Below are 14553 nucleotides of genomic sequence, written 5' to 3' on the forward strand. Positions count from 1 at the left end.
TCGGGGAGGGAAGGTCGGGGTGATGCGCATGCGCCGGAAGGAGTGAGGGGAGCGCCCCCTGGCGGGGGGAAATAGAGGAGAGAGGAGGTGGGATGGGGGGATATGGGGAACGGGGGGAGAATGGGGCTGGGATGGACGGAATGGGGGAATAGAGCTGGAATGGGGGGATAGGAGTGCACGGGCGAGGGATGGGGAATGGGAGGAATGGGGGGGAAATAGGGCTGGTTTGGGGGAATGGGGGTGGACTAGGGAGGAATAGGGGTGGGATGGGGAAATATAGAGGGGATGGAATGGGGGAATTATGGGGGAATGGGCGTGGATTGAGGAGGAATAAGAGTGGGATGGGGAGGAATAGGGGAGAAATGGGGGAATAAGGCATATAGGGCTGGGATGGGAGGGAATGGGGGGAACGGGGGAATAGAGCTGGAATGGAGGGAATAGGGAGTAATGGTGTGAATTTGTGGGAGTGAGGGTGCCTGGGAGTGGAATGGAGGCAAATAGTGCTGTCTGGGGGTGCAAAGGGGTGTCTGGGGGTGAATAGGTGTTCTCAGGGGTGAAGGGGGGTGTGTGGGGTGCCTGGGGTTGGCACAGGGTTGAATAAGGGCTCTCAAGGGTGGCACGGAGGGTGGTCAAGCACTGGCCCAGGCTGCCCAGGGCAGTGGGGGAGTCACCATCACTGGCAACATTCAAAGAATGAGTAGGTGTGACATTTAGGGTTTGGTGGGCTGGGGTTGTTCAGCTGAAGGTTGGACTGGACAATCTCAGAAGTCTTTTCCAACCTTTATGGTTCTCTGACTCCAAATGCTCCCCTGGGGCCAGGACACTGGAGGCTTTAATTAGAAGAATTACCTTTTTTCACGTGTCTCTAGAGTGAGGTTGGGCTGCCCTGAGGAAGCACTGGGGGTGCAGCACAGCAGCATCTCACCCTCCCTGCTCCCAGTGGATGCCCCATCCCATCCTGTTGGGAGAAGCAGGTGCCTCCAGTCCCCCAGAGCAGAGCACCAAAGCCAAAACTGCTCTCCTGGTGCCTGTGCCCCAGGCAGGAGAGCTGGGGCCAGAGCAGGGCAGCTCCAGTGAGCCAGGCAAGCAGCTGCCTGCAGGTCCCATGCCCACACCACAGCAGCCTTGGTGAGCCATCAGGCACTGGTCCCAGTCCTCCAGCTGCCAGGGCAGGCAGCAGGCACATCCCAACACTCCTCAGCAGAGGGATGTGCTCTCCTCCTCCTTGCAGCCAGGGCTGCAAGGACAATGTTCTAACTTAGGGGCACAGCAGTGGGAAGGTCCCAGGGCTCTGTGTAAGACCATCTGTCACAGGTTTATGTCCAGCACATGCAGGAGAAAAGTCAAAGAGATCTGCCATTTCTCTTTTTCTCTTGGTTTTAGGCATCAGAGCAGCAGCAAGGGACAGCCCTGCCTAGCCATGGGAAAAGCCACATGGGATGCTCCACACAATCCAAAGTCAGGGTGGTCACACAGACCCCGGCTCCGGTCTGTGTCTCCACTTACACTGAGGAAGCACCTTCCTCAGATTCGTTTTACCCAGTGAAATGTGACCATTCCCAGGTGCCACATCAGCCCTGTCAGCAGCAGGAGAGCACACACACAGCCCAGCCACCACCCTCAGCATCAGTCCCCAGGCACAGAGGGTTTCTTTCAGGCTCTTTTTTCAGTTGCACATTTGGGCATTGCTTTAGTGTGGTTTTAAGGCCAGAGTGTTGGATTCAGGAAGCACTTTGCATTTCAGATCCTGGCATTTTAATATTAAAGACGTGATACTCAGCTCTGGCACCCACAGCTGGGGCTGCACAGCTCCTCCCAGGGCACAGAGCACAGACTTTGCTACCAACTCCCTATTCCCTGGGTGACCTGCAGGAGAAACACATAAATCCTCTGATGAGCAGGGCCAGGGCAGAGGAAGAGTCTCAGCTTCCTGAAGAGGAGATTTTCCCTTCAGATTAAGCTGCCTGTCACCTCACCTCCCACTGCAGCTGAGGAAGCAAAGCCCTGAGCCCACCCAGGGTCATTTTGAAGAGCCAAACCCCACAAAATGGGGAGGGAAAACTGCCCCCTCATCTCACACTGAGCAAAGCCTTTGAGATGCTTCAAGCCCTGTCCACCAACACTGCAGGGACGGAGCAGTGTCCAGCAGCTTGTTGTGAACCCACAGCACAGAACCTTTGGACTCGAGAGCCAAATCAACTCCATCCTCAGCTTCTGCTCACAGACCACAGCTGGAGGGCTTGGAGAGAGGAAGGACAACAGGCACTGAATGCAATGGAAACCTGAAATATGGGGCCTCAGAATTAAAGGGCTCAGGTCTCTGGGCTCCAGGCTGGTGGATGGCACCAGGGGAGCTGCAGCAGAAGTGAATCGTTCCTACTGCACCATCTGCCTCTGACAGCTTTCCTTCCAAAGGACCAGCATTTACTCAGCATCCAGACTCCAATGCCTCCAGGGGCAAGTGAAGCAACACACAGCAAGGACAGTGACCCACCTTCCCCTGGCTGAATTCCTTCTCTGCCAAAAGCATCTCCTCTTCTAGAGGTGATGGTGGCTGCAGAAGGGTGAAACCCTTCTCAGAGCTATTTTAGCTACTCCAAGTCAAGCCTAGAAGTTTCAGGACAAGGATTTGGTGGCAAGATGCTGCTCTCCAGCAGCTTTATGTGCTTAGAAGACAGTTCCCACCCAGAAAACATGCCCAGGAGCTCCAACACATTTCTGCAAGGCCTTCAGATGCTACTGGAAAAAAACAGGCCATGTCATTTGCAGCAGCACCTTAAAAGTGGGGAGAAAATAATCAAAGGCAAGAGGTACAAAGCCAGAAGTGCAATTTATTGACAAGTTTCAGAAGTAAAAAGACTCAGCATCTCTGCTCCTCATGAACTGGATGTCTGAGCTCTTTCAAAGCACCTTCACCCACCAGCTCAGAGCGGTGTCATGCTTTCATCTTCAGAAGTTGAAGTCTTGCTTCTCCACTGAGAAATCATACAGCCCATCTTGGCCAGTCTGAGGCTCCAGGTCTGAGTTTTCCTGTGAGGAAAGTGATATCAATCAGTTATAGGGTCTGCATCTGAATAAACCTAAGTTTTTTTTGTTTTGTTTTTTACAGCAACTTACTGTTTTATTTTTGTTTAAAGATTCAGCTGCTGTAAGAAGCTCTAACAGAGCCCTGGGAGACCAGACCCAAGTGCTCCTGTTCCTGACAGCACACTGAAGCTGCAGTGTCCCTGCATCCCACACACAAAGGCAGCCAAGCCTATGGGCTGAGACACCAAGAAAGAAGAAAAAGAGTGGCTGCAGTGGCAGAACTCAGTCAAATTTAAATGGAACAGCAACAAACCAGGACTGCTTAGGAGAGATGTTCCGCCTGGCATTCAGTCCCTCAGGAAGGTGCTGGTGTGTGGGAGAGCTTCCCCTGCAGTCCCTCAACAGGGACATCCCACAGACCCTGCTCTGGGCAAAGGACTAAACCAGGCATTTACTCCCTGCTGCAATCACATCCAGGCTGAGCCTCAGCTCCAAGATCTGCCAGACCTTTAAGCCTCTTCCCTGATGTTTTCCCATCTGCAAGACTAATGCTAGGACCAAGCATGGCATCTGTGACAGTCCCTGGACTCCTGCAGCTCCTAGCTGGTGTCCCAGCCTCTTTTTCCACAGATTCATTACCACGAGAAGGGTCAAGTAATCCAAATGCAACCTGAGCACTGTTATCAGCAGAGTAGGAGGCTTCCATTCATAGTGACAAGCCAGCTCAGCTCCAAAGGAGGAAACTTCTCCACATTTGGTATTCATATCAGCAACTGCAGTAACTCCAGCTGATGCCAGTTTAAATTCCAGCAGCAAGATGCTATCAAGGCACCCATGTCTGTTGTGCAACTCACAACAACTTGGAGCTTTCACAGACCTTTAGAAGCAGCTGAAAGAAGCTGTAAGGACTACTCCAGCCATGTGGAGGTCTCCTCCAAAAGCCTATTTCACTATCCTGTTCTTCATTCCAGTGCATAACAGCTTCATATTTTCAGCTGAGAAACAGCAAAGGGTCACATACCTCACCAGAGAAGTATTTCTCTATGATGTTCAGGGCAGCTCTGTAGACTATGTTGTTCTCATGGTTTTGCAAGTCTTCAATTTTCTCCACACCATTGAGCTCCTCCAGCAGCAGACACAACTTCTCTGTCTCTCCCAGCTTCTCAGCTGCCTGTAACATCAGGAAACCAAGCAGGAAAATAGAACATTGCATCAGTAACAGGTCTGAGATGGTCTTTACTGTAATCACAACCCTGATCTACAAGTCAAAAGGATCACAGTCCCTGAATTTACAGCCCCTACCTGATGCCAGGGATATGGCTGTGGTGCCTATGGAACACCAGTCCCTGCTGGGACAACTGCAGTGGCTTGCCTGCCAACCAAACCAGCTGGCAGGAGGTGAGGAGGGAACTTTAATCTTGTCAAGCCCTTTGGACAACCCAAGAACAAGCTAGACAGTATGAAAATTATCTCTTACTCCAAAAAATCAACAGCCACTGTTCTAACCATGCAATGTGAGCACTTGGCTCACTCCTTGCTGCTCTTTTGGGGAAGGAATTCAAGAGATAAGAGGTCTTACCAGGAAGAGATTTGAAATGGTATCCAGGATGATCAGGATAGTTTTGCTGTCCTTGGCTGAGAGCAGGTTGAGCAGAGGTTTGAGGACCCCAGAACGGACAAGCTCCACCACCTGATCCACTGTTCCTCCAGTCGTGATGTTGGCCACTACCCACACACCCTCCTTCTGAGCCTTGAAGTCACCCTGGAAAAGCAGCACAGAGAAGGCATTCCCAAGCTTTATCATCCCTCCAGGATCAGTGTGAGGTGAGAATAGTCCTTTCCCTTGTACTCAGCTTGGACTGACCCCCCCTTTCCCAGCCCTTCGAGGACACCCGGCAGAGCTGCCAAGAGCAGCTCCAGGACACATTTCCATGCAGGTGTACTGACAAGTCTGAATGCCCAGGCTGTTCCAAGGACCCCAACAGCTCTGTAGCAGCCTGTTCAGGTGGCTCTTGGGGCAGAGTCCTTCACGAGTGAGGCACCACAGACTTCAGGAGCCTCAGCAGAACTTCCCCATCCCTTACCTTGTCGAGCAGCTCCACCAAGGGTGGCAGTAACCCACAGGCGATGAGCTGTTGGATCTGCTGGGAAGACCCCGCTGCAATGTTACTGAGTGTCCATGCTGCTTCCTTCTGGATCCCTGGCCTCGAGTGCCGCAGGAGCCGGGGCAGGACAGCCAGGACACCGGCATTGATGGCTGCCTGGGTCTGCTGGTCCGTCCCTGTGACCACATTGCCAATGGCACGCAGAGCTGGAGTCTAGACAGGGATTAAAGGAGATGAGGAGAGGCCTTACCTCAAGGGATACATGTCAGAAAGTCCAGCAAGATCCCTCACTAAGTGCTTGATCCCTCAAACAAGGAGAGCATTGTGGGTGAGCGCTGCTTATTTACAGACCTGTCGCCCTCCTGTTTGCTCTAAGCAGCTTTGGAGTCTCTATCCAGCCTCCAGCCACAGCAAGCTGGAGCAGAGCAGTGGCCTGACAGCCCTGCAGGCTGAGGGGACAGCAGACCACAGGTGCCACAGAATAAGGAGATGTGCCTTCCCTCCCCTCAGATGTTTATACATTAAAGGGACCATGGAGATTGCTGATTGTTCCCTACCATAATCATCAAGTTCATGCTGGCCAGGAGTTCCACCAGCGTGGGGAGAACCCCCGTGTCCACCACGATTTGGATGCGGTCGTTGGAGCTGTCGGTCAGGTAGGAGAGAGCCCAGCAGCAGTCAGTGAGGATTTCCTTGTCCTCGTGCTGTATGAGGCAGATAAGGACAGGCAGTATCTTGTGCACTGCATCCAAGGGAGGGTAGGGGTTCTTGTTCCTGCAGAGGTTGGACAGTGTCCAGGTGATGTTCCTCAGGAAGCCAACCTGAAACACAAGAGAGGTGTAAGATCCTCACTGCCCCCGAGAGCTTCTCAGTCCACCTGATGCCACCCTGTGAAGGTCCTTCTCCCCCAGAGACAGAAAGCAGTGGGACAGGCACCATTGCAGAAGGGCAGGGATAAGCCATCAATCCAGCAGTTTAGAGCTACCCAAAAAGCAGCAGAAGGAAGCTTGAAGGGCAAGTTCAGCCCTTCCATATGCATATGCAAGTCTGCCTTGCACTAGTTTCATCTTATTCCTGGGCTGAGATAGTCAAAGCTGGATAAAAAAGCCAAGACTGAAAGGTATCACATTGACTTGGAGACTGTCTGCTTGGCATCCCCAGCTTTGTGCATAGGCAGGGCCATAAAAGCAGTTTAGAGCAGGGTCTCATTCAATTATACAATTGTTAGCTGTTGTGTTTAACACAGATGACAGACCATCATTCCCCCATCACCCAAGTGATTAAGAGCTGTTAAGGCAAGAAAATGAAGGTTATTTACTGGAGTTACAGGTGACACCAGAGCCAGCAAGGGAGGAATCACATCATGATTGATAAGAACATCTCTGTAGAGAGGACCATCCCCTGTACAGGTAAAGGGTTGGTTATTGCATCTGCCCAAGTCACAAGATAGTCAACATCAAACAGCAATCAGACCTGCAGGGCCAGGGCTGGGTGACCAGGCTCTCCCACCAGCCACACACCATTAGGCATTTCCAGGTGGGAAGGATTTACTGGGCAGGCTTGGAGTGCCAGCAGGGCTGGGTGGTGGCAGCCTAACCAGACACAACCCATTCTATTCTCCCTGCTGACAACATTAGGGGGTTAAACCATCCCAGCAGGATAGAGTCCTGTCCTTGGCTTTGGCCAAAATCCTCTTGCAGAGCCCACACAGGATCTCAAGGGCTGCCAGGCCACACCAAGGGGCTGAAGGGTCAAGGGGTTCAATAGGGGCAGCAGCTTGGACACAAAGCTGCAGGGAGAGAGGGCTATGGTGAGGGGCAACAATATTTTATCTGTCCAGCACTGGCTTGGTCAGTGACCCTCTGTGTGCCCCCACACCTCTCCTCACCTGCAAGGTTGCCCAGAGCCCACACTGCCTGCTCACTGATGTGCATGCGTGGGGAGGACAGGAGGGAGATGAGGGCTGGGATGGCACCTCCATCCACCACGGCCCTGGCATGCTCTGAGGTGCCAGAGGCAATGTTAGTCAGTGCCCAGGCTGCCTCAAACTGCAGGGCAGCGTTCTCAGCACGGCCCAGGAATTCCACCATCCTGGGGATGATCCCCAGCTGGATGATCTGACTGATGGGGGGGTCCTTCTGCCTGGACAGCATTCTCCTGCAAGAGGACACAGCACAGCCTGCCATGAGAAACCCTGTGTGGGGCCACCACAGCCCATAAACAGGTACCAGGTTGTGGCTTGCAGGGGAAGCATCACCTGCAAGAGATGACAGTTCAGCACCCCACTCCAGCAAACCTCAGCAGAGGGGTTGCCATAGAGAGGGAAGACACAGCTAAAGATGCTGAAGCAACAGCAGGGTCTCTGTTGGAGTGCAATACCTCACACATCCTTTCAGGACCATGATAATATTCCATGCCCCCTACCTTGCAGGAGTTTGAGACTGTGATAAAAATATATGCCATGTGTTCTCTTCCAGCCTGGCTTTGCCACTCCCGGGGTCAGGAGCACCGGCCAGCCCTGCACAGACCAGAGCTCAAACAGCTGGTTTTCCAGCTTAAAGACAAACATGTAATCTCTCCTGGACCCTCAGGAGTCATCCCTGCTTGCTGCCAGTTGGGTGATGGTGACACCCTGTAATCCTTCCTACAGCCACCGCAGTGGGGACAGTCCCACTCAGCACTGACCCTTACAGAGCCAGGCTCTCCATTCCTTGGCCTGGAGGATTGGCTCTTGATTTCCTCCAGGATCCAATGTGATCCCTGGCACAGCACAGGCACAGCAAGGGGGGCAGTACCAGGAGCCACAGCAAACCCCTCAGCTGGGTTCAACCCCACAAGTTCATGCTACAAGCACTGCCCAAGACTGTGACAGAGAGAAGCATGGCACACAGGGCATACAACAGGCACCAGCTGAGGTTCCCCAGAGCAGTTTGGGTTACCAGGCTCCTTCCCTCTTTGCCATCTCTCTAGAGAGCTCCTCAAACAGGAATAAATGCCTTTTGCCACCAGGACCCACCACAGCTCCATGAGCCACCTCCCTCGTGGCCCAGGCAGCCAGGCACATACCTGATGGCCTGTGTGGCCAGCAGCTGCAGCCTGGGGTTGTTCTCATTGATGCCTTTCACGATCTCCTCCAAGGACAGCTGAATAATCTGTGTCACAGGGAATGATTCACAGTCAGACTGGGAGCCGGGACTCCCTCTGGTTTAATCTCTGCAGTCAATCAGCTGTCTAGACCCGACTCAGTCACCACTTCATATCTAAGCACTGTCTATTCTTTATGCAACACAGTTTCGAGATGAGGCAGAGAATCCACAAAAGCCTTCAAGGCAACTAATGCTTATAATCAAGCACTGAAAGAGTCCCTGACACACCATAATGGGCCTTCGAGCTCAGTAATTACCCCTCGCTGTGCAGGGAGCCAGACAGGAGCTGTGCCTGCTCCCAGGGAGCCAGAGCACCAGCCTGTTCTACCTGCCATCAAGGGAGGCCAACAGGACATCATCTCCATGAAAAATAGCAAAGGCAGAGGCCAGGCAGTCTGAAACACTCCCCAGCACTGGGCATGGCAATCAGGAATGGCACCAGATACTCAACCCAGGTCACACCAGCTGGACTCAGTAGTGGTCTAAGTAGGGGATGATAACTACTGCACTTATCCTGCCCAGGTGCAGAGGACCCAGCACTCACCTCATGTGTCCTGTTTTGTCCTGGAAGGACATTCTCATCCTTGACATGAAGGGACACATTTCTACGCTTCAGGATCTGCTCATCCTTCTTGGCCTTCCTCAGCTCAATGCTCATCTCCACCCTCTGCATCCGCAGGGCCTGGAGGGGAGAGGGGCACCATCCCAACAGTCTGGATCACCCCATTCCCCAGGGAGTTCATCTTTGCAACCTTCTGCCCCACATTTCCCACAGGAGGAGTGCAGAGAGCCAGCATCTCCTCACTGTGGCCTGGAGAGTGATGTAGGAGATGGGACAGAGTAAACTTCTCCCTCAGTGCCTCCCAAGGACATGAACTGCTGGATGAACCGACAGCCAGTGGGGGTTTTTAAAACTAAATTTGCTGAACTTGAAAGGCAAACCCTCATCTCCTCTACTGGCTTAAAGCAAGCTGACAGATCCCATGGTCTGACATCCCATACCAGCCCCCGCTCCACAGGGATAACTGCTGCAGAGAGCTCAGCAGGCTGGGGCTGAGCCACCCCCTTCCCCAGCCCAGAGTCACCCACATCCCCCCTGCCTGTGTCACCACACTCCCTGCAGCCCAGCCAGCTCCACATCACATCTCAAAAGCCACCTGAGCATCCCAGCTGGCATCCCCCTGCTCCCCCTTTGCTACCCCATACAGGTAGATTTGAGAGCCATGGGCCTTCACGAGAGTCTCCATCTGTTGGAAAGGGGAACAGGCAAACCCCAGTGGGCTCTGCTGTGGCCCAAAGGTGCTGGCACAGGCAGGTGGGTACTCACAGCTGCATCCTTGCCCTTGTTCTTGAACTTCCTCATGCGCTGCTCCTGCTTCCCAACCTCCATCTCAGCAGGGTTGAGAGAGGTGCCAGCTGAACGTCTTCACTTGCTCTTGGGCTTCAGGACAGAGCAGGGTCAGGTCACAACTGCCCAGCAGCATCCACTGCCATCCACAGAGGGGGCTGGGACCCCTCCCTCCCACCAGCAGCCTGTGCCACACATTTCCATGCCACACTCCCACCGAGGGAGATGCTGCAGGTCCCCTGCCCCAAGCAGGGCTCGGTAGGATCCTTACACACTGCAGCTGAGCCACTGAACTAAATACAGGCACAAACTACCACTTAATATCAGGCTACAAAAATTACAGCTGCTGCTGTAATCCCATGAGGAAGCCAGACACAGGCTTCCCATGGTTACAGAAACACCACCTTCCTCTGGCTCTGATCCTGGGCCTTTTAGTCTTACTTTGACACACAGCCCAAGCCTAGCAGGGCCTCTTACCTCCAGAAAGATCAGCTCAAGGACTGATTTAAGGACACAGCCACATCCAAGCTTCTCACCCCACCACACAGCCCAACCTGGCCTCCTACATCAGCACCCTAAAGTAAGGAAGACCCACAGGCACATGCAGAGGCATAAAGTGACCAAGTTCAATGGAGGAAGGAGTTCTCCTGGAAATCCAGCAGCTAGTGCAGATTACCAGGTGAGCAACATTAAATAGGGACAGGTGAAAGTCCTTTCTAAGCACCGCCTAATAAAAGCCACAGACAAAACATGAGCTGGCCTTCAGACAGCTTCTGTCAGAAAAAACGAGGCTTCCACCCAGGAGAAATGGAGATGTTTTCAGACCAGACACCATCACAGGACCCCTAAACCCAGGCTGTGCATCAACACACTCAGGGACTGATCACACACCTCCTCACCTTCCCTCCAGGCTCACAGCCAACAACTGCAGCTCAGACCAGCCTCCGAGAGCTCCCTCACACCTCATTCTAAGTTTAAGTTTTTGGTGTTTGTTTTTTTTTTTTTTTTCAGTCCTCTCTCTTTCCTGTCCCAGCAACTAAGGCTGGGATGCAGCTCTTTATTCCAGTTACTCAGCTGCACAACCTCCCCAGTTCACAGAGGTGCCAGGATGAGCCACTACTTGGCTCAAACCAACCCCCCCCCATAGCCTTAACCCTGCTCCAGCCTCCCTTCCTCTGTTTCCATAACAGAACAGAACAGCAACACCCCAAAAAGCCTCTTCTTTTGGAGGAGCCTTCTCCACCCCCATCTCAGCAGAAGAGCAGCACAACCCACCCACTGACACCAGCCAAGCAGGAGACCCAGCACAGCCCCAAACAGCCAGGAGAGACCAACTAGCAGCCCCATCTCAGGGCACAAAGGAATAAACAACCACCCACTCCACAAGGAGGAAAAGCACTTACCACAACTCACTCTCATGCCCCACCACCCTCAACTGCCTCTTTTATTGCCCTCGTGGAGCCACGTACCCCCCCAGCTCCCCTCCAGGATTGGCTCTTCCCAGGACAGCCCCTGTTATCTCCACCTGCTCCCTCATCATGGCCACTGGGATGCACCTGGAGGAGGATGGATGCTGATGGCTGCCCTGGGCCACCACTTACCCCTCAAGACCTCCTTCATATGCTTTGCCCACTTTGGCCTTGTTTTTGGCCAGACCCTTGGTGGGTGATGCCAGCCTGTACCTGTGCAATGTCCTGTGACACTGGAGGCAGTCTGGGCGCTGCCACCCCATCGCTGTGCAGGGCACAGGCAGTCTGGGGATGCCCCTTTTTTTGTCTGGGTAGCTTGTGGGTGGTGCTGCAGGCCAGGAGAGCAACATCCTTCAGTTAGCAGGGCCCAGGACCACGGAGCCAGGGGGCAGCTGAGGGGAACAGGTTGCAGAGGTTGCAATTGAGCCAAGACAGGATTGAGAAACTTGGAGCATCATCAGGTGCTGAGCTGCTGGCTGGCACAGGCAGAAGGTGGCAAGGAGAGAAACCAAGCAGGAACCCTTTGTCTTCATGAGTCCTTTAGATTTTGGCCAGGAGCTGCTGGGCAGCTCATGTCGTGCTGCGTTCTGTGCCCGTCGCAGTCTCCATCAGTCAAGAGATTGTTTGCATTTCACAGAAAATGCTGAATTGGAAGGGATCCACAAGGATCCACAAGGATCATCCAGTCCAACCCCCAGCCCTGCACAGGACCATCCCCAAGAGTCCCACCCTGTGCTCCAGAGGATCATCCAAATGCCCCTTGAGCTCTGGCAGCCTTGGGGCTGTGCCCACTGCCCTGGGGAGCCTGGTCAGTGCCCAACCAGCCTCTGGGAGAAGAACCTTTTCCTGAGATCCAACCTGACCCTGCGCTGACACAGCTCCAGCCATTCCCTGGGTGCTGTCCCTGGTCCCCACAGAGCACAGCTCAGTCCCTTGCCCCTCCTCTGCCCCTGCCCAGGAAGTTGTAACAGCAGTGAGGTCTCCCCTCAGTCTCCTCTTCCCCAGCTGAACACACCAAGTGCCCTCAGTGCCCTCAAGGCCCCTCCTCATCCTCATTGCCCTCCTTTGGACACCCTCTAATGGCTTCAGATCTTCCTCATATTATGGTGTCCAAGACTGCCACAATATTCAAGGTGAGGCTGCACCAGCTCGGAGTGGAACCACTGCAGGGCCAAGCAGGGCTTGTTTGCAGCACTGCAGGTGGTTTTGGGGATCTGAGGTGTTGAAGGCACCCTGGATCTGCACACCCTCTACTCCATCTCCCATTTAACACAGCCCCGTGAAACCCACCCCGTCCAGCTCCCTGTGTGCAGAGGTGCCAGCCTGGTCCAGCCAGCAGGGAAGGGAGGAGCAGTGCTTCCCAAGTGGGTAGGGAAAACAGCTATTACAATGTTTAATTAAAACCTAATTTTAAACTACTTGACATCCTCTTTCTGCGAGGGTGGTGGGGAGCAGAGAAATCCCAAGCTGCAGGAAGGTGGGAGCGAGGTGGGAACAGCACCCACCATGGGGGTCTGCACCCCTGGACCCCCACACCCTGCAGCCATGTACACAGAGCCATTTCAGACCAATTTACAGCAGTTCAGGGAACAACTAGTTCACTGTGTGGTTATTTCCAGCATGGAAATACCTATGGAGACAGTGCAACACCCGGGCTGCTTTAAGTCGTGGATTCAAATCCTAGGGGGTCACACCAATTCGGCATTTCAAGGCAAATAAAAAGAGTTGTAGCAAGCTTTGTGTGGAAGGTGATGGGGGGAGGTTTGAGAAAAGACCTTCAGACAAATCTGTGGTTTGGAGGCGTTAAAAAGCCAGTTGTGCTAATCCTGGCTGCTGTGTTTTTAAGCTTCAAGTGCCACCGGTTGCATTATCTTGTTTCTTGGCTGCTCGAGACAGGAAAATTACATTTCAATTGCTTTTTAATTCAGCTTAATCTGGTGCAAAAGTTAGCGTGCACCCTCTAATTTTGTTTTCTGAGCGGTTTGTTTCCACTAATTCCTAATCAGCCAAGACTAAATCAAAACAGGCCTGGCTCAAGCTGAAATAGATGAGTCCTTGCAATTTTGCCAAGCAATTTAATTAAATTGGCTTAAAATCACACCCCCCCCCCAAGATAAGTGGGGGCAGCCTCCTGCACAGGCCAGCCCCCAGCTTTTGGTCCCCTGCCTGGAGAGCTCTCTCCCAAGGTGCTGCAGGGTGTGAATGTGGAACAAGGCTGTGAGAGGTTCATCCTTATCCTGGGCTGCTCTTTTTCTCCCCACTCCTTCCATTCCCTCTCCACCTGCCAAGCACAATCAGCCCCATCCTGTTCAGTTCTCTGTCACTGCCAGCACAAGGAGGGAGAGGATGGGGAGAGAAAACCCACGTGTCAGTGGATGAACATCGCCCCTCCCTGTCGGTTGCTCCGGTCCCTGATGGCATGAGAGGTGGCACTGCCACCCACGAGCAGGCTGAGGGGGAGGGGGGTGGATCTGAACCCGTGCTGAGGACACAGGCAGATCGATATTTGGGAAAGGGAACAACCACTGGGGGGAAAAAAGTTTTGGTTTGCAGCATAATAAGAATGTTTCACAGCTAATGGAGAGCAAAGGAGATAAAACCCCAAATCTAAATGACAATGTCCCCTGAGCTCAGCCTAGTGTGCTCAAGCTGAAAATCCACATCATGACAAGTATGAAAAGCTGTGGTTCTAGTTCAGAGGGGTTCTTTTGACGCTGTTCTCCCACACCCCACCACCCTTCACCCCACCACTGCACCCTGGTGAGGCTCTGACTGGGGCAGACTTGAAAACACCCGTTTTAAGCCCTGAGAGAAAACCCCTGATTTTCCCTCCTCCGTTTTTTTTCATGTTTCTTGAATAGGTTCACCCTCACTGCCTGCAGAAAAGACGCCAGTCAGGAAAGGTGGCATCGGTGTGTGGCATCTCTGTGGCAGGGTGAGAGGAGGCAGGAACATCCTCCCAGGATCCACTGTGGGATGCTGCACGGGCACAGCAGCTGGTTGGAGCACCCCTCTGTGAGAGGAGAACCTCAGTTGGTGGACAGGGAGCAGAGGGAGGGATCCCTGTGAGCCCCCAAACTTCTGCTCTCACACAGCATCTTCTCCGTCAGCAATAATGTAGTTCCATTAAATTAACACCAACAAATTATTTTTACCTATTAGTTACAGTAACACCGAGGAAATATCCATGTGGGCTCCTGAAACAGCTGATGATGTAACTGCTGGTGGGTTATAGGATCATCCTGAGTTGGAAGGGACCCACAGTCCAACTCCTGGCCCTGCACGGGACACCCCCTGTCCTGTCCAAACACTCTGGTAGCCTTGGGGCCGTGCCCACTGCCCTGGGGAGCCTCTTCAGTGCCCAACCAGCCTCTGGGGGAAGAACCTTTTCCTAATATCCAACCTAACCCTCCCGACACAGCTTCATGCCTTCGTGGATGTGGGGCACTCCCAAGTGT

General features: G+C 53.3%; 1 protein-coding gene and 2 long non-coding RNA genes across 5 annotated transcripts in view; 2 read left to right on the forward strand and 1 right to left on the reverse strand.

Moving 5' to 3' along the window:
- The first annotated feature begins 523 nt into the window (after positions 1–523).
- LOC135423221 (uncharacterized) lies at positions 524–3093 on the forward strand. Of its 2 annotated transcripts, none has more exons than XR_010434751.1 (2): positions 524–701; positions 1384–3093. It is a non-coding gene; the product is annotated as an uncharacterized LOC135423221 (long non-coding RNA). The 2 variants fall into 2 exon arrangements; XR_010434750.1 differs by having other exon boundaries at positions 524–697.
- KPNA7 (karyopherin subunit alpha 7) overlaps positions 2812–14553 on the reverse strand; it is a 46460-nt gene continuing 34718 nt past the window's right edge. Inside the window, exons 4-13 of one of the 2 annotated variants that reach the window (XM_064673239.1) lie at positions 9606–9719; positions 8823–8960; positions 8199–8284; positions 7021–7289; positions 6451–6533; positions 5690–5953; positions 5112–5345; positions 4607–4789; positions 4049–4198; positions 2812–3030 (exon numbers count right to left, since the gene is read on the reverse strand). In XM_064673239.1, the coding sequence (XP_064529309.1) occupies positions 2950–3030; positions 4049–4198; positions 4607–4789; positions 5112–5345; positions 5690–5953; positions 6451–6533; positions 7021–7289; positions 8199–8284; positions 8823–8960; positions 9606–9668 (1551 nt within the window). In that variant the 5' untranslated portion in view covers positions 9669–9719 and the 3' untranslated portion in view covers positions 2812–2949. The remainder of the gene's footprint in view (positions 3031–4048; positions 4199–4606; positions 4790–5111; positions 5346–5689; positions 5954–6450; positions 6534–7020; positions 7290–8198; positions 8285–8822; positions 8961–9605; positions 9720–14553) is intronic. The other variant, XM_064673241.1, reaches the window with a different exon arrangement.
- Positions 5318–10377, forward strand: LOC135423220 (uncharacterized). Its single transcript, XR_010434749.1, has 2 exons — positions 5318–5788; positions 7610–10377. It is a non-coding gene; the product is annotated as an uncharacterized LOC135423220 (long non-coding RNA).

Source organism: Pseudopipra pipra, chromosome 16 (genome assembly GCF_036250125.1).
Source record: "Pseudopipra pipra isolate bDixPip1 chromosome 16, bDixPip1.hap1, whole genome shotgun sequence".
Taxonomy (NCBI): Eukaryota; Metazoa; Chordata; class Aves; order Passeriformes; family Pipridae; genus Pseudopipra; species Pseudopipra pipra.